This window comes from Esox lucius, chromosome 14, assembly GCF_011004845.1.
Source record: "Esox lucius isolate fEsoLuc1 chromosome 14, fEsoLuc1.pri, whole genome shotgun sequence".
NCBI classification, from domain to species: domain Eukaryota; kingdom Metazoa; phylum Chordata; class Actinopteri; order Esociformes; family Esocidae; genus Esox; species Esox lucius.
Genome location: NC_047582.1, coordinates 2,368,959 through 2,396,670, shown reverse-complemented (window position 1 = coordinate 2,396,670; position 27,712 = coordinate 2,368,959). Strand labels below are relative to the sequence as shown.

The 27,712-nt window shown below is 41.4% G+C and overlaps 1 protein-coding gene across 5 annotated transcripts in view; it reads right to left on the bottom strand.

Moving 5' to 3' along the window:
• LOC105029281 (probable E3 ubiquitin-protein ligase HERC1) overlaps positions 1–27,712 on the bottom strand; it is a 186,036-nt gene that overhangs the window by 14,578 nt on the left and 143,746 nt on the right. For all 5 annotated transcript variants that reach the window (XM_020044405.2, XM_034297070.1, XM_020044408.2 and 2 more), the window contains 4 exons: positions 26,453–26,575; positions 26,244–26,346; positions 25,747–25,916; positions 24,135–24,270 (listed from right to left, as the gene is read on the bottom strand). In XM_020044405.2, coding sequence (XP_019899964.2) covers positions 24,135–24,270; positions 25,747–25,916; positions 26,244–26,346; positions 26,453–26,575 — 532 coding nt within the window. The remainder of the gene's footprint in view (positions 1–24,134; positions 24,271–25,746; positions 25,917–26,243; positions 26,347–26,452; positions 26,576–27,712) is intronic.

Genomic DNA, 27,712 nt, shown 5'->3' with positions numbered 1-27,712 from the left:
AGGAGCGCATGTTAAAAAAAATTATATTGCCATTGCTTTGCAGTAACGTTTTGTGAAGAGCAGTCATTAGCAACATTGATTTAGCAGAGGTGGGGGACTCGAATCACATGACTTGACAATTTTCAGGACTTGTGACTTGCTTGATTAAAGTATGAAAATGACTTGACTTTACTTTGACTTGAGAACAAGTTACTTGAGACTTGACTTGACTTGAAGTGGAAGACTCGACCATGACTTGAACTTATAATAAACAAACAGCAATACAATTATTTTATATGCTGTGACATCAGCACCACTAATCAGCCTATGTGCCTTTAACGCTGCACAATTCAAACCGCGCCAAACATGGCAGACAATAACGTTAGTTGAGCTCCATAAATAGTATCGTTTGGATACAAGCACTTTGAACTGGACCGTGTGAATAAAAAAAAGATTTGCCAGATGCAAAATATGCAACACAAGAGTATCTGGCACAACAACTACAACGTCAAATGTCATTCGTCATTTTAAGAACCACAAGGAAAGGTAAGAAAGTAATCTCTTATATTCAGTTTCACTAAGATCTATAACGATAAAGTTACAAATGTAATGAATTAATCTTTTTTGTTTGTCATAATTTAGCCTTGGTTGCATATTATGTTTTTTTTTCTTTCTTGTTAGAAATGTGACCATCATCATTACTGAATACGTCTGGTAAATTGATGTAAGGGAATTTGACTATAACAGTGGCATAGCCTGAATTTTAATGTTGATGGGCATCTTAAAATGAGCGGGCATGTATATTATTACACGTAGAATGTCTGTATTAAATGTGCGCATTTTCAAGTATTTGTGGACTGCGTGTGGAAACTAAAAAGCATTGTGCTTACACCATAACAGTTAACTTTACTGCATGAACGGCTAACATGGAGGCGCCGATGTGATTACTAGCACCTAAAAAATTTTTTTACTCATACAGACAAGAATAATTACAGCGTAATTACATATTAGGCAGTTTTTCAGTCACAATAATTAGTTTATAAGGTTATTATTAGCCCTTATTACATCGATTGGCTGAATTCCAGTACAGAATGCGTGTTATTTCTTGATAACAGACCGTTGCCATGAAAAACAGCGCGTTGCTATGGACGCAGCAGGATTCTAACCAGAGACGGAACGGACTATTTTCTTTAGAGGAAGCAATACAATCGTTTTTAAATCAATAAATTATTTTTGAAATCAATATTTTTCTGTCAAATTAATGATTTATTTGGTCGGTAGCCATGTAATAAGCGGGAGGTATAGCGAGGCGGTTGTTATAGCGAATACAACCCCTTCAGGCTGATTCAAGATCCCTCCGCTTCGTCCCCCCAAAAAATTGTACCACGGGGGAGAAAAATATTTGATTTTGAAATCGAGCTTAGCACCAAGCCCACGTCAGAAACAGAGGACAGTGTGTGTGTGTGTTCATCTATTTAGTACTGTGACTTAGGGTGAACCCTTGACTTGACTTGACTTGCTTGATTTATCTGAACTGTGACTTGAGACTTGACTCGAGACTTGATGGTTAAGACTTGAGACTTGCTTGGACTTGACCATGTGTGACTTGTCCCCATCTCTGTGATTTAGTGGTAGTTCGCCAAACTACCACTTAAACTGAACACAACAGCAGTGCCCTGGGCGCATTTTGGTTTTAAGCTAAATGAAAGAGGTTTTGGTTTTAAACCAATAATTTCAAGGGGGCGAATTGACAGATTTGCATCAGAAAGGTGGCACCCAAAAGCAAAACACCACAAATCTGAAGAACCATTTCCGGATCCATCACGTTTGATTTTAGGCCTACAATATTATTTGGCTCACAATATAATAGTGGCATACAATTTACAATATGAACAATTAAATCGTTATGTCCACTTTATTTATACAAATCCAGCTACAGAAAAGAGAAAGTGTAATGTATTGCTAAAAAATATCATACAAGTTCTTTATTTGATGCTTGTGTTCAAATTTTGTCTTTCCAGCGTGAAAAATCTCTATGAGTGTTGGGAGTTCCCTAAGTATTGCAACTTTAGCATTGAAGGAAAAGAAGTAGCATTTTACTTTGAGACATTGTTTATATTATTCTGCCTAGTGTTTCAAGTTTCAAGGTTTATTTGTCAAATGCACCGAATAACACAGGGCCATCCTGTACAAAGAAATTCTTATGACATGGCACCCGACAAACTACGTAGTTAGAGTATAAGCAAAAACATATCTACATCTATTTAAAAGATTATTGTTAACTACCTGCAATCTGGGTAGTATTTTGATAGAGCAGCAATCTGGGTTGTATTATTGAACTTTTAGATATGGCAAGTATAGCAGTAATATACATAAGTTTGACCTAGCAGCAATTCATAGAGTTATTTACATTTTAAAAACATGAGTGCAATGAGCTTATGAATGGTGGCATAGCACACAACAACTACATACTGAGAATTAAGAAGAACATTTACACACAGCTTTAAATATATCAAGAGGATAATGCCATCATATACATTACACTGTACATAGCAGCAGTTTAAAAAGAGTACTGTAGATTAGCAGCAATATTGGTAGTAGCATTGAATATTGTAGAAATGCATGGCATATGCTGAAAAAGAAAATGTAAACTAGCATCGATTTTAAATATTCTAATGTCCATTGAAGTACCTGAAAAGGCATCAGAGCATCTGGAATGTTCGAGTGTGATCATTATGATCATGGAGCCTTATGGCCTGACGGAAAAAAACTTTTTTGATCTGGATGTGCATGGGCCGATGCTCTGGTAGCATCTACCAGACGAAGCAGCAGTGTGAAGAGACCATAGCTTTGATGATAATCCGTGCTTTCCTGAGGCAATGTGAATGGTAGATGCCTTGCACGGAGGAGAGATGGCAGAAGCTGATGCGCTCCACAGACTTTATCATCCTCTGAAGGGACTACAGCGGAGTAGCTGCTGTACCAGGCAGTAATGCAGGCTGAGAGGATGCTGTTGTGGAAATTTCTTATACAATGTATTCTGACTGTATAAAGGATGGAGTCCCACTGTTAAGATAGGTACAGGAATGTGTGGGATCTGGTATTTGCATAGGGGACATCTATTGTCTGTCCAGATGGAGATCAATGGGTTTTAGGACAGGATAGGAGAAGATACAACAGGGGGCAGTAAGGTCAGTTGGCCCCTTTGGGTAAACATTATGGCAGGAAGGATAAGGTGGGGGAAGATAGCATTTGACGTGTGTGATAGAACAAAGGGAAAGGTGTTTGATTGACATGAAACAGATGGCAGCATCTTACCACACCCCTTTTTCCTATGTAATAAATACTGTCGAAATGATGTTTTTATTTAGAAACTATCCACCGTTACTTTGTAACCTGTATACTTTCTCCTTGCAAGCAAGATTAAAACCGTTTATTGCGTAATTGATTTCTCTTGTCTTACCTACCATTTTCATAGAACTTTGGATTTTAGAAATTGCCATCACAATTTGGGGGCACGTCCGGGATCCTAATCCTGATCGGTTTGAGTCCCTTTCCTAACAGGTTAACCGTGCACGGCCAGAGAAAGCTCTGGAATTCTAGTATCGTCCAGAAAAGGCTTATCCTTTGACGGGCTGAGAAAGAGTGCCTGACGGGAGCTGTGACTCGTGCTTGATCAGTACAGGTTTCCTGCGGAAATTGAATTTGGACTTTATAGTTTAAAATCTGCAGTAAAAGGTTGGACCTTTTAAAATCTCATTTGTGGGCTGACGAGCTTGACTTCGCTTTCTGGTTGGTTGAGTATAAATTAGATTTACTGGGTAAATCTGAAACATGGGGACGTGCGACAGTAAATCTTTGCCGGTCTCTCGTGTTTACGCTGGACCGGCAAAAATTATCACTGACGTATATGGTGTTTGGACATGTGAACAATGTTTCTTGGAGTGTTATTAGGTTTCCCGGCGACTGGCGTTTTCATTCGGTGATGGATGCGCGGCCTGTCGGGCTGATTGGAGGTAGATGGCCGTGGTAACGTATGAAAAGGTGTTTGGAAAGCGTAGGCTACGGTGTGTAGACAGTGTGGAGTATATTGATCTGTGTTGTAGTTTTTTTTTTTTTTGCTCAGGTTAGATGGCTCGTTCTCCTCTGATCGCCCGTCACCCCACCCCGCGGAGTTCAGCTGGACCGATAGGTGGGTCTCCTTGGAGGCCCGCTCGGGACACTGCATCGTTGGAGTCATACAGTTCACGTGACCTAGCTCTGTGGACATTTTCGTTGTGAACGTGGAAATGCTGTGGGCAACTGGAGGCCGTTTTCTGCTCCGCTTTGGAAGTGTTGAGCATGTCTACGAGTTTCAAGAAAAGTTCCAAAAGTGGGGAGTTGTACACACCAGGTGTACACACCCGTAATCTCTTTGGCCTTGCCACGAGTGATTCAACGGGAACACGCAGGAACGCTGAACCGCCTGAGGGAGGGGTGCGGACGGTCAGACAGGGGACCAGAGGGAGCATCAACCGGTGAGATTGTTCCTTAATACAGTTTTCATATGCTTTAGTAAACAATGTGGTTGATGATTTGATGGTTTTGTAGAAATTGATAGATGGATTTGAGTAAGTATGGTGACTAGAAGTTTTTTTGAGTATTGCAGTCAGGGCGGCTGTAGTTAGAAACATGTCGTTTTTGTTCCATGTCCTGACACCAATTCCCGTGCAGCAGTTGGACTGCGTGATGGAGTATAGCGTGCTCCTGTATGTTTGGATGTTGAAGTGTGGTGTTTTGGTTAATAGCGACTGTAGTTAGGCCTGACAACCATTCCTATGCTGCTAACCTATTGCGTTGCGATTAGTGCTGGATTATAAGCGGTTGGACTGCTTGAACATCTGCAATTTAGGTTGGACTTAAATATGCAATTGAGATTGGATCTCATACTTTCAGTGCCTGTAGAAGGCTCCTGTAAAATTGCCGCAATTGTTAGTCAGCTTATGGTTTGGATCAGTATGCTACAGAAGTTGTATATGCACGCGCCACTTGTGTTTGTTATGGCCCGAGTCACGGGCATTTGTCTTTGTCTGGTTGTGGTCGGTCTAGTAAATGCTTTTGTCCATTTTGGTATTCCCTGTGCACGAGGGATCCGATTGGCTGCATTGAGTATTCCTTGATAGAATATTGGATCTCGTTTACCGAGGTTGGTGTTAACTTGGAAGTATTTGTAATCGCAATGTTTCTTCTTGTTTGGTGTGCGTTTGGGCGAACGCTTACATTGCGTTGTTAACATGGTTATTATGCGAGGCCTACTCTTTTGGCTTTTGCCTTTGTGTTGAAATTGAATTTGCCTGATGGCTGGCACACGTGGGAGTGTTAGCCTGCTAACTTAGGAGTCTAAGAAAATAATGGCATAAATATAATTAGAGGGATAGCTTAGAAATTGGTATAATGATGATTCTGTGATTTGGTAAAATGTGGTTTCGTAATGAGGGGTTAAAATAGTGTTTTCTCTCTCCTTGTATGGAGTGGGAAGCAGACGATAGCGAAAGTTTTAGTATTAAGATAACATGCTGTTTCCATTGAAGACTGGATTCAGCAAATATAGTCATAGCCTGCAAAAGAGGGTGAAATGACTACGGCCCGTTTATTCCCCAAATAGCCAAAGCCAGTTTATTCCCCGTTTAAATAAAACCGTAAAATTAGACGTCCTATTTTAAATGCTAAATTGAGTTTGGTTAAATAATGGGTTCTCTTGAGTGTTTTCTAACGATAACTGGGATAATACTTGTGTTTTTAAAACCAGCGCCTGCTACTTGTTCATGGAATGTATATTCTGGAATGGTACATTAGTGAACAAATAGGGTATTGATGTAACGGTGTTTAAGGCCTACATTGAGTTTTCCTTTGGATTACTTATTGTACCTTGATTATAGTGACGTCATAAATCTGTTTTCTGCCTGGAGTGCCATTCTTAAGAGTTTCTTAATTTCCACCATAATGTTGAGTTGTTGTATAGATACTGATAAGCACATTTTTACAAACTGCGAAAATATTAGATAGGTTGGACACTAAATCTAGAATCTTCAGTTAACGAACGATGTAGGTTAAATTGAGAGGATGGTCTGGGGACCATAAACGAACATTTGGCCTTGCTAATGGCTCACCATATATGTGTGGAGCTCAGAGCTTCAGGAAGGGTGGGCAGGTCCACTGGGATGGCTTCCGCCACCCTTAACATTATATCAAGGTAGCATATTACTAAGGGTTAAATTCGAGTGTTCAGCCTGTTCTCACACGTGGTAATTTTACCAACACATGTTCAGTTTTGGGATGATAAAACATTAAGTGAAAGCTGAATAAGTTTTCCTTTTGGTTGCTTTAATGTTTACATTTATGATTTCGAATCAAATTGTAGTAAGGGTGGAGACCTTGAGTCATCCAACATTGTTAATTGCTAGAACAAATTCGATGTCTTTGCATGAGATATACATGGAAGTAGCGATTTTGGCTGACCGCCACTATTTTGAATGACGTAGACTTACATCTAAAATTGAGAAAATTCACTAGAGTTTAGGAGGTAAATTGAGTCATGATGTTTGTTGGTCTCAAATTAGTTTGGCCGTTGCCTGTGTAAATGCAAATTTTGATATGCTAATTCCTTCACACGAGCGACCGTGTGTGGTACAGTTTTTATTTCCTTTGTTTTTCTTATTTTCGGTTGGTTTGGTTGGATATTCAGTTTGCGACGTTTACTGGATGTATGTTAGATTCCTCCCAACTATCGATTTTCTTTTTAATTTCGGTCCTGTAATGGTTCTGCTTTCAAGCTTGAAGTCATTTTCTGTCTTGAAAGCAGGGGGGGTATTGTATGAAATGATTATCTATAGTGGAAAAGAGTTGAACTTAGAGTTCAAATGAAAAAGAGTTGAACTTAGAGTTCAAAGCAAATGAAATAGGTACTTAAAGAAGTTACATGAATAATCTAGTTTGTCAAATTGGGTCTTTGAAATATATGTTTTATGTGAAATCTAACATGGTTAGGGTTGAGTAGAATACATTTTGCCATTTTGAAATGGTTTAGCTAAGCAATAACTAATTTGATGGGTGTGTTACTTTTCAGTTAGTTTAATATTTGATTAGAAGTAATCATATTAATCTCATGCATTATGGAATAAGTGGGTAGAAACGTGCAGGGAGCACATTTAGTTATTTCTTACATGTTTACAAAATGTTGCCATGTTTTAATTGATATTGAGAAAATAATTCTGCATGAAGTTATATTTCTGGAAAACCAAGTTGAGAAGTCTTACATAGTCTAAATTGCATAAAGAGAGGTACAGACCCACTGGAGCACTCCACTCACTGACACAAGAAACCAGTTGAGATGGATTTTAACTTGTTTGGACTCTTTAGAAGAGAAACAGACATTATCAAAATTGGGTATTCTAATTCTAATTTAAGTTCTGTCCTAGCAAGCAATCATTGGAAAGTTAATGGTTAACAGAGGTTTCTTTGAGGTGAATGAAGAGAAAAAAGTTTGTTTTACTATTGTCAATGCCTGGGGTGTTTCAAGATAACAACAGTGTCCCTTAGTGATAAGGTGACAATCCTCCAAGACCAGGGTCTGTTATCCTTAGGTTAGTAGACCACCCCCCACTCCAGGGAGAGCCCTGTGGTGATAAAGGAGTAAAAAGGGGGGGGTCATGATTTATGACAGGATTTCAGAGTGTGTTTGATGTGCTAGGATAATAAGAAGAGATTGAGAAGTTCACACTAAGTTTCATCTTGTAGAGAAATTAGGCTAAATAACAGTTATGTTAGCTGGCCTTCAAGATGGTGTGAAATGTTTGATTTGAAATGAGGTATTTGATCCTATATGTGAAACAATGGGTGAATTTGATTGTAGTTCCGATACAACACAATCAGATGTAAATTATATAGTTGAACTGAGAATTGTTCATGAACTGCTCTTAGAGAGTGGTACTTCAATGCAAGCAAATTATCTTAACTGATGAGTTTTTGGAACAGTAATAAGAAATGTTGAAATTGTGTTCTTCTGTGTCTTTGTGTTGGTTGTTACACCAACTATGGAAAAGAGTGGAATTGTTATTTTGCTACACTAGCAGAACAGAAGCACCAGAGATGTTAATGTTTTAACGATACTGTTATTGATTTCAACCGTTCTAATCTATTTGGAGAAAAGAAGTAGAGAGACATTGGAAATATAGGGTTTGAGTGTTTGGTAGTGTGTGGTTATAATGTATCAGCGAGATGCAACAAGCTAACGTGATGGACATATGTGATGATGTACTGTGCAGTTGGAACTAATCTTCTTGAGGATAATTCACACATTCAGATACAGAACACTTGAAAGCGATTCAACAATAGAGGACTTGCTGGAGCCCAGAGAGAGACTGAGCTTGGCTTAAAAGGACAACTGTGAGGTGGCTGAGGTGAGATGGATCTCACAGACACACAGACAGACTGTCCTACAGCTGAGAGAGGAGTCTACTCTGGCCCGCTGCACGTCTAGGTGCCGCACGTCTACATGATGCTGGTTTCCTGTGAGCTGGACTGATTCGAGTCCTGATGATTCTGCAATGTGATGGAGAAGGCAACCTCCGACCGAGAGGATGGAGGCATAGGAAAGATCTACTGCACAACATCATGCAACGCTGATTGGGTCCATACCAGGTACATCTCATCTGCTGTCCAGGTAGCTGAGAGAGGAACCTGGGGTCGACGACACGCTACACGAGGATTGCAGTGTTTGAAGGTTAGACACAGTGAATTGAAGTCACTGAGGGAAAGTGAATTTTCTGGTGCTCGTAACCAGTCACTTTCTACATGGCCTTTAGCTCTAGAACCTTTAGCTAAAACTGGTCATCTTGGAGTTCACAAGGGAGAACACACAGATTCTCCTGGCCTGGCTGATAAAGCAGCTAGAATGGAGACAACAAGAGCTGTGTCTGCATTTGAGCTGTGAAGGACAACACCTTGGAATACACATCTGACTTTTTCGTTCTGTTACACCGACCTGCCAAAGAAATGGAAGGACATCCAAATGGAACCATGGAGAGGACTTTTCAGTGAATTGAGCAATTGGCATGAGAGAACTTTGTAACAGTGATGAATTGAAGGATGCATTCAGTGATAGGTGTTTATGATGATTTTAACATAAAAGTTTTGCTGTACTATGTTATGATTCTGTATGATGACAATGTGTGATCTTGGAGTTTATACGGAAGGTAATGATCTAGAAGAATGTAAGGGAGGATCCAGACATTTCAGTTTGCTCAGTTCTCTAATCACTAAGGATAATAATATTGACTGGGTCATGTTGTTAAAGAGTACTGTGTTGTTGCAGTCTACATCCTAATGAGTGAACTGTTTAAGGTTTGATACCAAGGTTTGACATGGTATCAAGAGGATGGATTGTTGTGGAAATTTCTTATACAATGTATTCTGACTGTATAAAGGATGGAGTCCCACTGTTAAGATAGGTACAGGAATGTGTGGGATCTGGTATTTGCATAGGGGACATCTATTGTCTGTCCAGATGGAGATCAATGGGTTTTAGGACAGGATAGGAGAAGATACAACAGGGGGCAGTAAGGTCAGTTGGCCCCTTTGGGTAAACATTATGGCAGGAAGGATAAGGTGGGGGAAGATAGCATTTGACGTGTGTGATAGAACAAAGGGAAAGGTGTTTGATTGACATGAAACAGATGGCAGCATCTTACCACACCCCTTTTTCCTATGTAATAAATACTGTCGAAATGATGTTTTTATTTAGAAACTATCCACCGTTACTTTGTAACCTGTATACTTTCTCCTTGCAAGCAAGATTAAAACCGTTTATTGCGTAATTGATTTCTCTTGTCTTACCTACCATTTTCATAGAACTTTGGATTTTAGAAATTGCCATCACAATGCTTTCAATGGTGCACCTGTAGAAGCTGGTGAGAGTTTTTGCAGACAAGCCAAATTTCTTGAGTCTCCTCAGTAAGTATTGTAGTTTTTGGGCAGTTTTCACTGCCAAGTTCGCTTGTCTAGACCAGGTGAGGTCATCCTTGATGAACACACAGAGAAACTTGAATTTGGAGACTCTCTCCACTTCAGCTCCATCGATGTGTATTGGGACATGAACACCCCTCTGCCAATTCCTGAAGTCCACGTTCATCTCTTTAGTCTTGCAGACGTTGAGAGAGGTTGTTGTCCTGGCACATGTAGCCAGGTTCCTTACCTCCTCTCTATAAGCGGTCTCGTCGTCGTTGGAGATGAGACCCAGGATGGTAGTGTCGTATGGAGTTATATCAACATTCGTAAATATATCTAGAAAATCTGTTCCGTATATTCATCACAACTCACAAATAAAAATAGGATTTGTAAATGTGAAAAAATATCTGTAAATGAGTTTCACAAATATAAATAATTTTTTTAATATGTAAAAACATATTTCACAAATAAAAAAAATCTGTAAAACATTTTCATCTGTTGCTTAACATTTACACATGTTGACTTACATTTACAAATCTTAAGTTTATTTACTGGTCTAAATTTTATATTTACACATTTTTGAGACATTTTCCTTCGGTTGACAAGTTCTCGTGTGCGTGGTTTCAGTCAAAGGGCTCGCTTGGTGGGACTTATGGAATATCCGGACTGGATAGGGATGCATGATGATATCGGTATCTGCCGATAAAAGCTTAAAATGAGCATCATCGGCATCGGCAGATATTAATATTTCTGCCGATGAGCCTTGCCGATAATGTGGCGTGTTTACTATGCGCATTGACGATCGTGAACGTAGCATGAGCGCCAGCAACTTAAACTTCCAACATGTCGGCTGTGTTGAATTATTATCTGTAAAACGGATAACAAACTTGCTATTTCCAATACTTGTAAAGCACAAGTGATGCGAGGAGGCGTAAAACAACACTCAACACTACAAATATGATTACACATCTTAAGAGCCATCAACCTGAGCAGCACCAAGACTTTTTGAAAAGTAAGAAGGAAAAAACACAGGCAAAAACCCATCAGCAGCCTCTACTTCAGTCCTTTGACAAAGCTAGAAAATACAGCAGCGACCACCCAAAGGTAAAAGAGCTTAAAGACAAAATAATTGAATTTATTACTCTTGATAACCAGCCGTTCAGCGTGGTGGAAGACGTTGGGTTCAGCAGGATAATGACGTACCTGGAGCCGTGGTGGGTCATTCTATGAAAATGGTGGCTTTTTGAACAGACAGACTTTTTTTTATACCAAAACCTATAGTCAGATAATAGTCAACCTCTTAACATTATAAATCAACTTAAATGACAGCTTAATGTATTTTTATATTTTTACTACATTACATTCAAAAATGCTTGTGCTGCTTTTTTGTCACTGGTGTTACCTATATTTTAGATGACAATTCAGGCTTCCCGGAATCTAATTTGACTATTTAATTTGCATACATAATCAAATAAAGAAAGAGTTAATGTAATATTAAGAAATTGTCTTAATTAGTAATAATTTACTTTAATCAGGCATGTGTAAAGTTCTATTGTGTGACATTTTTCTATTTCTACCATTGTGTTTTTTGTTGTAACATAAAAAATAATTGAGGTTGAGTGATCAAAATTGAATGATCATATGCTTAAAATGCTTACTAATGAATGCAGCAACAGTTAGGTAGATACAAAAAACATATTCTATGAAACTGGGCAACTCTGACGCCAGAAAACCAATATGCCATGCGGTAACACCAGTGACGCAATGTAACACCAGTGACGCAAAGTGAAACCAATGACAAAACATAAGATTATTTCAAACAATTTGATACGTTTATTAGTAATATTTTACATTACAAATAATTTCGTATTCCATAAAATGTGTAAATTTAATATGAACAATAAAATAAAGGTTATTGGTCAGATTAAGACCGAAAGATGAAGCCTTTTGACAAAAATGTGTCTTTCATAACACAACATTGTCATAAACAAAACATGTCCACTAGAACATTAGAAACACTAACATTGAACGCAAAACTAAAACTGTTTTCCCAACAGCACTGATACGAACATTTTGTATGCAGTAAAACATGTTGATGAAGTATTTCCTATACTAACTGTTCTTCACTTTTACTTGAGATATGTTTGCCTTTCCATGTTATTGTGCTGCATCCATCTGTTATCATTTCTGAGTCAGTCTCCATTGAAGCCACTGATGGCTTCTTCTCTAGTAGCCAGTTCACATCTGACACTTTCATACATTCAGGTGCTCCTTCAAGTACTTCCAGATACTGTGGTCAATCTGAACCGATCTTTTGTTCACTGGCAGCGGCTCTGGCATCAGACAAACAATCTGGTCATCTCCATAACAATTGATATCATCTCTTGGGCTTGGCCAGTAGAACTTGTTTACTCCATTCCTGTGCATGCACTTAACTTTCACATTATGTTCTTCGACATCCAGTATAATGCCAGGGTATGGTTGTTCGTCATAGTTCACGATGCACCACTGTCCACTGTGGTGAGACTCGATGAAACCTGACCTTGCAGTACTGGGTTGACTATCTGGAATGGATGGGGGGGTCAACACTGTTTTTCCTGCTCTCAATCTCTCTCTGTGTTTTGCCTGTCTGACACGCCATTTCCTTTGCTCCTGTCTTTTTTCCCTTTCTGTGAGATCCTTCACTCTCTTTCTTTTTTGACCCTCCAAATCTTTTAAGTAAGTCTGGTGTTTCTGTTTAAGGTAGGCTGCTCTGCGGTCTGGGTCAGCATCCCTGCGCTGCCTGTAGAGTCTTTGCTTTTCAGCAGCACTTAATTTCTGTCAAAAGGAAAGCAATTTTATGTGTTTACAATATTAAAACAGTAATGAAATGCTAACAAGTCTTTATTAATATACTTGTTGAGGCTTTTATGAAACCTTATGTTGAGAAAAAAGTTTGTGGCGTTATTGATTGTCACTGGTGTTATCATCATGTCACTGGTGTTACCTGCAGCAACAGTAACACCAGTGACGATAACACCAGTGACAAATCTGCAGACAAAATGGCATATCTAAGATGGCGGCCACAGTAGCTCAAACCACACTTCTTAAATTGTAAATGAATCACTTAATCATGCAATTTGAAAAATTATATTAATACAATTTCCTTTCCCCTTACTATAAACTGTAGAACACCAGTGACACATCCTCGCATGAAATTATCAAATTATTTATCAAATTGCTAAGAGGTGAAGAGAGAGTTCACACTCACCATGTGCTTTTCAAAACAGCCACGCCTACAATGAGCCTTTGACCCAGGAAGAAGTTGGCAAAGATGTAGATTTTTTTCAAAGTGGTGTTTTTTTTAAATTGTAACACCAGTGACATGAAATTGAGGGACAGGTATTCCCTGTAAATTATTTATAATATTTAGTTTATATTTAAGTTTTTTAAGTAGTCCACTAAATAACTATACTATTTCCCTTTGTATTATGACATTTAAAGGGGGAGCAAAATATATTATTTAACTCAAAATATGTCACTAAACCACGACTCCTGACCCGAGGGACAAGCCAATTTCATGGTGCTGACTGTGTTCTACAATATATATAAAAAATAGTTTGCAATATAACTGTCTTACATATGTTTTATTAACAATAAAACACTTCAATTAAAACAAAAAACATATATTTTGTGTCATTATCTGACACTTTTAAGTGTTTTTCCTGCTGATTGAGGCCGGGACAGGAAAGCCACCATTTTCGTAGAATGACCCTGGTATGCTATGCCTAGCCGGCGCTACTTTTCTGATATGGCCTTACCTGAACTCCTGAGTGTTGTCTCCAGTCACATTGAAAGGCTCCTCGCCGGCGCTAGTCACATTAGCTTTTCCACGGACATTTGGACATCAAGCATGGTCCTGTCAGCATGTTGAGCCTCACTGCCCAGTGGATAGACGAAGAATTCACCCTTAAAAAAGCTGTCCTACACTCACAGGAATGCTCAGGTTCTCACACAGCAGCTGCAATTGCATCCGCATTTGATTATATGTTTGGGAAATGGAAAATAGAAAGAGAACGAGTGCATGTCGTGCTACGTGATAATGCCCGTAACATGACTAAAGCTATGGTGGAGTTTGGTGTGGCAAGTCTACCGTGCATGGCACACGCTGCAACTGGCGGTGCATGAAGGTGTCCTGTCTCAGCGCAGCGTGGCAGATGTTGTGGCGGTGGGAACGAGAATAGTTGGACATTTCAAGCACTCCCAGCTAGCATACAGTCAGCTGGAGGATGTACAGAAAGAGCTCGGAATGTTGGTAAAACGACTTCAACAAGATGTCGCTACCAGATGGAATTCGACATTTTATATGATGCGAAGCGTGGTCGAGCAGAAGAGGGCACTAGGTGCTTATGCTGCTGATTTCGAGCATCCAGCAACTTTGACGGCAAATCAGTGGGGAATTCTAGAAAATATTATATTCTCGCCCCCTTTGAGCAGCTGACCAGAGATATAAGTTCTGCAGAGGCCTCTGCAGCTGATGTGATCCCCGCGGTTGTGACACGACTGCTTGGCCGGCGGAGTCACACGGACAGAGGCGTGCAGACCACCAAAACTACCCTGCTGGAAGCCGTCAATCATCGCTTCAACGGTGTGCAGTGTGAAGCACTTTATTGATGCCCGCTACAAAGACCGGTACTTTGATGTGGAAAAAAAGAGGAGTGCTCGTGACCTGTTGCTCAAAGTTTTGGATGACATGAGCGGCAGTGCAGCTGCCAGCACAGAGGATCCCCCAGAGAAGAGAACCCGAACAGGATCACTGGTGGATATGTATGAAGAGATACTGGAGGAGAATGTCATGTTTGAGGAGCAAGACAAGACCGGGGCCGCGTCACAGGTAAGCATCTAAACATGCAGAAATGTATTTAATTCACTTTAGACCAAAAGCATCCTAATTATGTAATGCTACTTTCTCGATCATTATTCTGCAATGTCATAACATAGATAATAGCCTATTTATCATAAGTCGGCCTGTGCATTAATAATACACTAATAAATCATATGATTTCTGGAGAAAGAAAAGGTTAGTGCTAAGTTAATGCCTAAACAGCATAAAGTAAAAATAATCCGTAAGTGATATTTTGGTATTGTGTTATTTAATAGGTAATCTCATACCTGGCCGAACCCACAATACCCAGGAATGATAGTCCATTGGAGTACTGGAAAAGCAACCAGGCCCGTTTCCCTGCCCTCGCTCCTGCTGCACGCAAATACAAGCTTTGACAGTGAACGGATGTTTAGCGTTGCCTCTTATGTGATAGACAAAAAGAGAAATTGAATGGACGGTGAAAAAGCAGAGATGCTCATTTATGTGAAGAAAAACCTACCTCTGTTATTAAAAAAATAGTTGAACAGAAGCCTACCAGTCAGCTAAAGTTGTTACCCAAGTTAGTTGGACTGAAAAGGTTTGCACGACTCAAGTTCAAGTGAAGGATAAAATGTCCTTGTATGTTTTGCAATACAGAGCACACTGTCACTGAGTTGTTACAGGACTGTGTGTGGCTCACAAGACAATATATGGAGCTTGGTTTTAAGTTTGATTATACTTTAAAGTGGGTCCTAAGGACTGAAGTGTAGGTCTGGACTACAGCTGCTTTTTTGTGACCACTGTAAGTTTCAGTACAATGTCAAATACTATGTAAGGGAAGCATTTTGCAGACCCGTTCAAGTAGGAGATGGATGTCAATTTGTTATTTGAAAATGTATTTTCTTTATCTATTTTACTCATAAGGACTGAAGTTTGAAGTCTGAAATAAAATTTTTTATGTGGCACTGTCATTTAATTTATTCTCCTCCAAGTGAAATAATTTACCTATTTTTCAGGGGTGAATGTCTGTTTACATTTGTAAAATGATACATTTATGGTAGAATCAAGCGGCGGGCTGGTGTGGGTTTGCTCATAGCTCCCCAGCTCTGCCGCCATGTGTTGGAGTTTACCCCGGTGAACGAGAGGGTCGTTTCCCTGCGCCTACGGGTCGGGGATAGGTCTCCCACTGTTGTTTGTGCCTACGGGCCGAACGGCAGTGCAGAGTACCCAACCTTCTTGGAGTCTCTGGGAGGGGTGCTGGAAAGTGCTCCGACTGGGGACTCTATTGTTCTACTGGGGGACTTCAACGCCCACGTGGGCAACGACAGTGACACCTGGAGGGGCGTGATTGGGAGGAACGGCCCCCCGGATCTGAACCCGAGTGGTGTTCAATTATTGGACTTCTGTGCTAGTCACAGTTTGTCCATAACGAACACCATGTTCAAGCATAAGGGTGTCCATCAGTGCACGTGGCACCAGGACACCCTAGGCCGCAGGTCGATGATCGACTTTGTTGTCGTCTCATCTGACCTGCGGCCGTATGTCTTGGACACTCGGGTGAAGAGAGGGGCGGAGCTGTCAACTGATCACCACCTGGTGGTGAGTTGGATCCGATGGCGGGGGAGGAAGCTGGACAGACTCGGCAGGCCCAAGCGTACTGTAAGGGTCTGCTGGGAACGTCTGGCCGAGTCTCCTGTCAGAGAGATCTTTAACTCCCACCTCCGGCAGAGTTTCGACTGGATCCCGAGGGAGGTTGGAGATATTGAGTCCGAGTGGACCATGTTCTCCACCGCCATTGTCGAAGCGGCCGCTCGGAGCTGTGGCCGTAAGGTCTCCGGTGCCTGTCGAGGCGGCAATCCCCGAACCCGGTGGTGGACACCGGAAGTAAGGGATGCCGTCAAGCTGAAGAAGGAGTCCTATCAGGCCTGGTTGGCTTGTGGGACTCCTGAGGCAGCTGACGGGTACCGACAGGCCAAGCGGGCTGCAGCCCGGGTGGTTGTGGAGGCAAAAACTCGGGCCTGGGAGGAGTTCGGTGAGGCCATGGAGAAGGACTATCGGCTGGCCTCGAAGAGATTCTGGCAAACCATCCGGCGCCTCAGGAGAGGGAAACAGTGCCCTACCAACGCTGTTTACAGTAGAGGTGGGCAGCTGTTGACCTCAACTGAGGATGTCGTCGGGCGGTGGAAGGAGTACTTCGAGGATCTCCTCAATCCCGCTGACACGTCTTCCATTGAGGAAGCAGAGGATGAGGGCTCAGAGGTGGACTCGTCCATCACCCGGGCTGAAGTCACTGAGGTGGTCAAGAAACTCCTCGGTGGCAAGGCACCGGGGGTGGATGAGATCCGCCCTGAGTACCTCAAGTCTCTGGATGTTGTGGGGCTGTCTTGGTTGACACGCCTGTGCAACATCGCGTGGCGGTCGGGGACAGTGCCTCTGGGATGGCAGACCGGGGTGGTGGTCCCTCTTTTTAAGAAGGGGGACCGGAGGGTGTGTTCCAACTATAGGGGGATCACACTTCTCAGCCTCCCCGGGAAAGTCTATGCCAGGGTTCTGGAGAGGAGAATACGGCCGATAGTAGAACCTCGGATTCAGGAGGAACAGTGTGGTTTTCGTCCGGGCCGTGGAACACTGGACCAGCTCTATACCCTCTACGGGGTGTTGGAGGGTTCATGGGAGTTTGCCCAACCAATCCACATGTGTTTTGTGGATTTGGAGAAAGCATTCGACTGTGTCCCTCGCGGCATCTTGTGGAGGGTGCTTGGGGAATATGGGGTCCTGGGTCCTTTGCTAAGGGCTGTCAGGTCCCTGTACAACCGAAGCAGGAGCTTGGTCCGCATTGCCGGCAGTAAGTCAGACTTGTTCCCAGTGCATGTTGGACTCCGGCAGGGCTGCCCTTTGTCACCGGTTCTGTTCGTAATTTTTATGGACAGAATTTCTAGGCGCAGCCAGGGGCCGGAGGGTGTCAGGTTTGGGGACCACACAATTTCGTCTCTGCTCTTTGCAGATGATGTTGTCGTGTTGGCCCCTTCTAACCAGGACCTTCAGCATGCACTGGGACGGTTTGCAGCCGAGTGTGAAGCGGTGGGGATGAAAATCAGTACCTCCAAATCTGAGGCCATGGTCCTCAGTCGGAAAAGGGTGGCTTGCCCACTTCAGGTTGGTGGAGAGTGCCTGCCTCAAGTGGAGGAGTTTAAGTATCTAGGGGTCTTGTTCACGAGTGAGGGAAGGATGGAACGGGAGGAATTGACAGACGGATCGGTGCAGCTTCTGCAGTAATGCAGTCGATGTATCGGTCTGTCGTGGTGAAGAAAGAGCTGAGCCGCAAGGCGAAGCTCTCGATTTACCAGTCAATCTACGTTCCTACTCTCACCTATGGTCATGAGCTTTGGGTCATGACCGAAAGGACAAGATCCCGGATACAGGCGGCCGAAATGAGCTTTCTCCGCAGGGTGGCCAGGCGATCCCTTAGAGATAGGGTGAGAAGCTCGGTCACCCGGGAGGAGCTCAGAGTAGAGCCGCTGCTCCTCCACATCGAGAGGGGTCAGCTGAGGTGGCTTGGGCATCTTTTTCGGATGCCTCCGGAACGCCTTCCTGGGAAGGTGTTCCGGTCCCGTCCCACCGGGAAGAGACCCCGGGGAAGACCTAGGACACGCTGGAGGGACTATGTCTCCCGGCTGGCCTGGGAACGCCTCGGTGTCCCCCCGGAAGAGCTAGAGGAAGTGTCTGGGGAGAGGGAAGTCTGGGCATCCCTGCTTAGACTGCTGCCCCCGCGACCCGGCCCCGGATAAAGCGGGAGAAGATGGATGGATGGTAGAATCAAATGTCTTGTGTATTGCCATATCTACAACACATGAGTGTAATAAGGTAAAGGTAGTACAGTGTAATAAAGTAAAGGTAGTACAGGAGAGAGAATTGGATTTCTCTTCAGTAAAATTAAAGTGTATATACATCAGGGGAAAAATTTGTATATATATCGGTATCGGCCAAAATGAGTTTGAAACTATCGGCATATCGAATATCGGCCAAAATCCAGGCAACCAACTTAAGCACAGTTAGTTATGTCAGCCTACATCTGGTTTGCTAGCTAGCCAGCTAGTAGGCTACTGTAGCTTAACTAAAGTAATGAAGTTCTCACCCAATGACGCAACTGACTAGATAATGGTATGTTGTTGACTTGCACAGCTGCATTCGATTCAGTCAGTATGAGTCTTGCACATCTTGCTAACGTTGGTGGTTATAAGAGGAAAACTGTATGCATGTGTAAGTCCTTAGAATGTGTGTCAGTACACCAACATCATGGTCCACCTACTATTTTTATCAAGTGTAACCCTTAATATAATGTGTTTGTATTTCTCTTTGTTTCTCTCCTACTGTAGCTTGTGTCAATGTCCCCTCACAATGTCCTTCAATGTCCCTCACACCAAACCTCAAGGAAATAGGTGAACACTCTCCAGTTCCTTTGCAGTATTTATAGAATGACATTCCCTAATATTCAAAGTCTTAAAGTTACTAAATGCATGAACTATACTGTAGTGATCTCTACTGACTTCTACACTTCCTGAATCTCATTGTTTTTACCATTGATTTGATACAGTTACTTAAATGCACAAAAATATCCATGAATCATGTGACATTACCCTGCTTCTCTGTCCAGTTTTTTTCAGCAACGTGTTTTAACGACCATCCTCTTTGCCACCACTGCCAAATTATGGCCCGTCATTGAACTCCTAAATTAATCTGTCTCCAAGTCATCAGGAACTAAGGATTATTTCTCAGAGAGGCGACCATAACATAAAATATACTGTATAATCATTAATATAGCTTTTATTATTATAATTTTTTGCTATGAACCATGTCTTTGTTTTTCACAGTATGAATGTACAGACTACTCTTTATTTATTAAATACCCATGAATGCAAATTAGTAATTACATACTGGAGTATCCTTGTTACAATAAGTATAATGGTATACATTTTATTGTCATAAGATTCACTGTTGTTTTAAGAAATAATGTTTCCTAAAGAAATGTATCCAAAAATATAAACTTTGCTTTGAGAATGCCTGATGTCATCCTCCATTCACTACTGTCTTAAGTGTTTTCCATTTGATTCTTGCCCTCTAATGTATTATATGTGGTATTGTATTATATTATGTATTGTTGCCTTTTCTGTATTATTCCTTTAATCATACAGACCAGGCGGCACAGGGGCATTGCCTCCCAACAATAATTCTTTGCCCCACAAAAATAGGTAATGGGTAGGGGTAAGATGCTTCCCAATACTATTGGGAATGTAGGCTAGCTCTCTTGCCTGCGTCTGCAAATGCGATCGACCTTGTGATTTAAGTGATGTGATCACTAAGCTACAAAAAATTTGTAAGTACTGCAGTTAATAAAGCTTTCAAATTTGATTGACAGCTGCGTATTTTGCTGGTATATAGCCTCAGCAAGCCATGCACGCAAAGATTATTTGCTTTCCGTCCGTATTGCTTTAGCCACAATTCTATGTTGATAAATAGGACAAATGTGACTGTCCATGGCAATGAAAAGCCCGCCCCAAACATTTCTTCTTGTGCCTGCATGTACTGTATACCTGTTTTGAGGCAGATGTTAATCCATCTGCCTCGACTGTAAAGCAATTAGGGTCAAATCCTGTTGTTTTTAAATGTGCTATATAAATAAAAGTGACTTGACATTCCACCAAGTGGGATATTGGTTACATTTCTCTCACACAAACACACACAGCTCGTGCGTGTGGAGGGTCGTATCTTCTGTTTACAGAACTGTCAACGTATATCTAGGAGAACCGCACTGCTGATGTTACAGTGCGTCTGAATCTCCATACCCAGGGCAAGATGACATTCAGTGACAGACAACTCGCCTGTCATTCTGATTAAATACTTTTCTGCTATGTTTCATGAAACTCTTTTTCTTGAAACTCTTAAAGTAGGGTGTGCATGAAACAAATCTCGTCCCGTATTGATTCTGTAAGGGACAGTGCATTTAATTTTTCAATACGGGACGATACTGTATTATACGGGACGGGTGGTAACCCTAGGTTAGATACCTTCATGACTTTAGTTAAGCTACAGTAGCCTACTAGCAGGCTAGCTAGCCAACCAGATGTAGGCTGACAACTAACTGTGCTTAAGTTAGTTGCCTGAAGTCGAAAACACGCTCAGCGTTGTATTACCCATTGGTGATGCAGTCAAATATTGTTATACAAATAAACTTTATACTCACATTTCAGGAAAAACGTGTCCTAGCTACCTATAGACTCCAATCTACCAGGTTCTACCAGTCTGGATATTCCATAAGTCAAACCAAGCGAGCCCTCTGACTGAAACCACACACAGCAGAACTTGTCAACCGAAGGAAAATGTGTCTCAGAAATGTGTAAATATAAAATTCAGATCCATAAATAAACTTAAGATTTGTAAATGTAAGTTAACACTTGTAAATGTTAAGCAACAGTTGCAAATGTTTTACAGATTTGTGTTTTATTTGTGAATATACGCACAGATTTTCTAGATATATTTACGAATATTGAAACATCTAACTCCATAGTGTCGTCCGCGAATTTGAGGATGATGCTGGAGCTGTGTGTGGCCACGCAGTCATGCACGAGCAAAGAGTACAGGAGGGGACTGAGTATGCAACCCTGTGTGGCTCCAGTGCTCAGGATCAGTGTAGAGGTGAGGTTTCCCATTCTCACCACCTGGGGTCTGCTCATCAGGAAGTCCAGGATCCAATTGAAGAGGGAGGTGTTAAGTCCCATTGTCCTGAGCTTAGGAACAAGCTTGGCGGGCACAATAGTGTTGAATGCAGAGCTGTAATACACAAACAGCATCCTCACGTATGTGTTGCCTTTGTACAGGTCGGAAGAGGGTGGTGTGTGTCATCAGGGCGATGGCATCATCCGTAGATCTGGTGGGGCGGTTTGCAAATTGAAAGGGGTCCAAGGTGCCAGGAAGGGTGGAGCAGATGTGAGTTCTGACCAGCCGCTCGAAGCACTTCATGATGGTGGAAGGTCAGTGCTACAGGGTGGTAGTTGTTCAGGCAGGTGATGGAAGTTTTCTTCGGTACAGGGACAATTGTGATCTGTTTGAAGCAGAAGGGGACTACAGACAGAAACAGGGAGAGGTTGAATATGGAGATGAAAACGTCGGCTAGTTGGTCAGTGCACCCCCTGAGGACACCTGGCCCTGGTGACTTCCGAGGGTTCACTTTTTTTAAAACTCTTGGTTAGGCACAGAGTGTACTCGTCCTGGTTCTCAGCAAGCCTCACTCAAGGTTGCCTCAAACAATGCACATAAGGTGTTGAGCTCGTCAGGGAGAAAGGCGGCGGGATGTGCATCATTGCTATTTCTTCCTTTGTATTCTGTGATGTGTCGCAGTCCTCCCCACATGCGTCTGGGGTCAGAGCTGTGGTAATGGATTCCTCATTCCAGCATTGAATTGTCTGAGATTATTTTTTTTCTGTTTTAGAAGTTGTCTGTAGGATGGGTGGAGCAAAATTGAGGTGTGGTCTGCTTTCCCAAATGCAGGGCGGGGGAGGGGTTTGAAACCAATAGTAGCTGCCTCAGGGTGGCTGTCCTCTAGTCCATTTATTACTCCATATAGGACTTCCAGCACACGTTTATCTGCCTGGGGGGGTATATAGACGGCTGGGATAATAGCTGAGGTGGATTCCCGCAGAAGGTAGATGGGCCGTATGTTTACAGACAGTAGCTCTAGGTCTGGTGAACAATGTGTATACAGCACTGCAACATCCGTTCCCCAGTGAGAGTTAACCATAATGCCCTTACTTTTACCTGACTCTGACGTTCTGTCCTGCCGGTGGATAGAAAAGCCAGCAGGAGTGACGCACAAGTCTGGCATGATTCAACAAACGCTAGCATACAGCATTTTGCAATATCCCGTATCATCCGTACGTGTAGTTCGTCCATTTTATTGTCCAGGGATTGAACTTTTGCGGGCAAATTGGTTGATAATGGCAGATTGCAGTATCTCGTCCACGGTCTGCATAGGACACAGGCACATTTGCCCCTCTTCTTTCTCTTCCGTCGGTGTATTGGTAAATAGATCAGTGGCAGAACAAAGAAACTGCAGCAGTCAAATATCCAAAAGTGCTTGTCGATCATACTGTATGAGCGATAGTGCAGCATGAACAAAAATAAAAACAACAGAAACAAGAGTAAGCAAAAAACTACGCAGTAAATGGGGAGCCCTTGTCAGTGCCGAACTTACTCTCCCTGGTGCACAGGAAGTGCAGAAGCATAAATAAATGCATCTTGAAAATGAATGCCTTATTTTGCTTGAAATACACAAACACTGAGGATATAAATAGAGTAGCAATTCAATATCTTACCAACATTTTAATTACAACTGTTTATCACATATGACCACACATCCCATTTTATTGATGTTATAGAGATGTCAAATTACTGTAGATGAACCTTAACTTTCAAGCTACATCAGCATTGTTCAATTGCCCTTTGCTAGCTAGCTATCAGGACAAGCATTACATGACAATGATGGCAGCTAGATACAAGCTACTTCATCTGCAAATTTGCTAGCTAGCTAACTTCAATACTATTGACCATTGCATTACATTAGCTAGTAGATTATAAGATTTTGTATCGTATATTTAGTAAACTTGTGCAGCAGTACCCTCTTTCATTACTGCTAGGCTAGTTTAGTGCGATCCTGACTGCTCCGTCACTTATGTTACTTATCATGGACTGACGGCCAATGTTTTTACTGGAAGGGAGGGGGAGCAGCATGGTGACAGGAGCGGGATTCTGGGACTCAACCATTTTACGGGGAAGGGGGACTCAAGGATATTGGAACGGGTTACCATAGAGATTAACATCTAATGTAGAAAACATATAATACCATTTAAGAAAATTAAATATGAATATATTATAGCAGACACTCCTGACAACTGGGGTGGCAAGACATTTTATTATAGTGGCATCTGCCACCCATTGCCACCCCGGTGATTTCGCCACTGCCACATTTGAGCTATGATCAGGTAATGTTTGCTGGCTGATACTATAGCTACTGTTAGTTACTGTGAAGCAGAAAAAGTGAAGTCATTCTTTTTGTTATATTATGTTATGTTGTTTAACAGTATAGCCAGTGGTGGAACAGAAAATCTCAACATAATCTCCATGGAATATTATGTTGTTTAAGTTAGAGTTCAATTAATAAATTAAATAATTAACAATTAAACAAATTTGGTTCATGTAATGTCAACTGTGTCAGAAATAAATAAATGACTTAAAAAGTGTTGTAAATGACTTTGCAAAAAAAATGTGTGGGTACCTGCTTTGGTGGAGGTTGAAGGGGTGGTCCAAGCAGAGCTGTGGCACCGACCAGCAGAGATCTGTCTAATGTTCTTTCCCTGTAGGACTGTCACCAGGGTGGGCTCCTTCACTGGGCTAGAGTGACCAAGGCCAAGCTGCAGTAGGCCGAAACACACAAAATCCATTAGATGTGCTCTATGAAGACCAACTTCACAGGGGTTTACTCCATTAAAACTGTAATTTGCAGAACTATTTATAGCTTATAACATTGCAAAGAAGACCCCCCCACCCCAAAAAAATGCACTTCAACTTCCAACGCAATCAAATTAGAGAGGTGTATCTGGGAACCACATTGGGCACCTGGGGAGCAATAAGGGTTAACTGTCTTACCAGCTCAGGTATTCAATCCAGCAAACTTTTGGCAACTGGTCAGATGCTTTAACTGCTATGCTACCTGCTATGGTCTATCCCCAAATTATAAATTGATCTCTAACACAAAAAAGGAGCCCTTTACTATGGAGATTTTACTTCAGAGGAAAATCAAATATTATTTCCCAGAGTCACAAGAGGCCAATGAGGAAGTCAATTGAGCATGGAAAATATATGGACAATGACTTTCCCTATCCCAGGAGGCACTGGGACAAGATGTCCCAACCCCAGGGACATTTGGCTATACGTGCAAACAATATGAAAACCTTGGCTATTGTGGATGTCTTGGCACAACTGGCTTAGACAACTGCGCTACTTGGGGGCCCTGACAGTATTTCCTACTAGTATATATGTGATATATGTGTGACATGGAATTTGTTTTTGGCAAATTCCATGTCCACAATCCCTGAGGCACCCTCAGATATATGGGTCACAGCCAGGAGAGCAGTCATTTATCATGGACATACTGGAGGAATTAGGGTTAAATTTCTTACACGCGCAGAATGAACGATTTTTCATATTAGAGATTTAATCAAGCATCCTTTTGGTTATGATACACTATTATAAATATAAATACTATGCTAATGAAACCAAAATAAAAATGATAATGGAACAATTTATAATGCTAATGAAACCAAAACAACAAACTAATTGCAAAGACAGGATATCTAGCTCAGTTACACAAATATTGGTGGTAGGTAGCTACCAACATGTTTGTCTTGTTTGGCAAATTTTGTCATTTACAAGTGCAAGTAAGCAAGAGACATATGCAAATTAAGATTAGATGCCAGAGCGTAGGCCTACTGTAGTTGTCCATGAGAGTGTAAAGCCTAAATTAGCAAAAGAGTGTATGGCTCTTTCTACAGAGGGTAGAAACAGGCATACACACTCACTGTACAGAAGTTATTAAATGCTCTTTTTAAAATAAAACAACATAAAGCAAGGAAAACTTGAAAAAAGCAGGTTAAGCTACATTAAATACTACTAGCTCCATTTATGTCTTATTGGGATTTTCAACTAGAGAAGTATTTGTGTAGTGTGAACAGGTTCAACTGTTCTGGGCAACTTGGCATACTGGATAACAAAATAAAGACAGATGAAAAATGATCTGCTTGTTTCCTAACATATTGCACAAGACGACTGCAGATATAAACTAAAAGATGCAGTCTGGGAAATGTTATACCAATAAAAAGTGTTTATACCTGTCCCTCACAGTTGCAGCCCCAGGCATACAGGTCCCCAGTAGAGCATAGAGCCAGGACATGCTCGCAACCCACAGCGATGTCCTCGACAAACACCCCCTCCAGGGCTGGCACCACTTGGGGTTGGTTGTGGTTCTTCAACAGGGAGTCTGGTAAGCCAATCAACCGCTCTGAGGGTGGAGGATGAATGCAAGACAAAACTGCTTTAAAAGCCAGTAATTGTTGTGATATTGTCTTTGACCACATATTGTATGTTATGGACAAAACTGCAATATTATTTGGGTGCTAGTTTGCTGTATTCGCACCAAAACACAATTGTATTTTTTTTATTTATGTTTTCTCCATCATTTGATGAAATGTAAACTCTTTTTACTGATCTGAACTGTAATTCATGGCTCTTACTCCCATGTAGCAGAAATATTGTGAGAATAAAATCGCAGTATTGAATCCTAATACATATAAAATTGTGAGAATCACAATACATTTCATATCAGTACCTTGTCCAAAGGTGTAGACATGTCCATCTTTGGCCAGGACAACAGAAAACTGGGTCCCACAACCAACTTTTTTTACTCCTTTGTTGCATAGTTGCTCCACTTTCTGTAAAGGAAAAAATATTATTTGTATGTTAATGACGAATATCACAGTAGGAAAACCTTTAACAAATCATTTCAGAATCAAACTAATAATGGAGCAAACAATGTACCTGAGGATAGCACTTTACAGTGCAGGGACCTGTACCCAATTTCCCATAATCTCCGTCACCAAAGGCCCAGACATTCATGCCATCGGAAGACAGCACCAAAGTATGATTGATACCACAGGATACCTAGGAATAAATAGGACAAATTACATTAAAACATATTGCTGCAACTGTGTGAAAAATTGCAAAATGTGGTCTAGGTCTCCCCAGTGGTTTAGTCTGTTGCTAGCCTTGCGAAGACAACTGATCTTCCAAGCTTACATGTAAACATTACACTGATATCCGTGCTTAAAAGTACACAAAGCTAGGCTGCTGCCTTCGGTGCACATGCACAGTTGCATCATGGGATTGAATCCAGCCAACTGCCCTTTTTAGCAAAAACTGACTATTTTTTGCACACAAAAAAAGCAATTGAATAGCTGAAAATATATATTGAAAAAATATGTAGACTACTGTTCGAAAGTTTGGGGTCATTAAGAAATGTCCTTGTTTTGAAAATATTTTTTTGACATATACAATATAGACATTGTTAATGTTGTAAATGACTATTTTACCTGGAAATTGGCAAGTTTTTTATGGAATATCTACATAGGCGTACACAGGCCCAACATCAGAGACCATTGCTAATCCAAGTTTATAATTTTAGTCTAATTAATCATTAGAAAAACATTAGCACAGATGAAAACTGTGGGTTCGATTACAGGCTCAAAATGGCCAGAAACAAAGAACTTTCTTTCGAAACTCATCACTGTATTCTTGTTCAGAGAAATAAAGGTTATCCCACACAAGACATTGCCAAGAAACTGAAGATCTCATACAACGCTGTGTACTCCCTTCACAGAACAGCACTAACTGGCTCTAACCAAGTGGAGTGGGAGGTGCCGATGCACAACTGAGCAAGAGGACAAAACATTAGTGTCTAGTGTCTAGAAACAGTCGCTTCACAAGTACTCAACTGGTAGCTTCACTACCAGTTGGTGACTCCGGGATGTTGGCCTTCTAGGTAGAGTTGCAAAGAAAAAGCCATATCTCAGACTGGCCAATAAAAAGAAAAGATAAACATGGGCAAAAGAACACACACTGGACAGAGGAAATTGAAAAGAAGTGTTAAGGACAGTCTAATCTAAGTTTGAGGTGTTTGGATGACAAAGAACATTTGTGAGATGCAGAAAAAATCGAAAGATGCTGGAGGAGTGCTTGATGCCATCTGTCAGGCATGGTGGAGGCAATATAGTCTGGGGGTGATTTGGTTGTGGAAAAGTG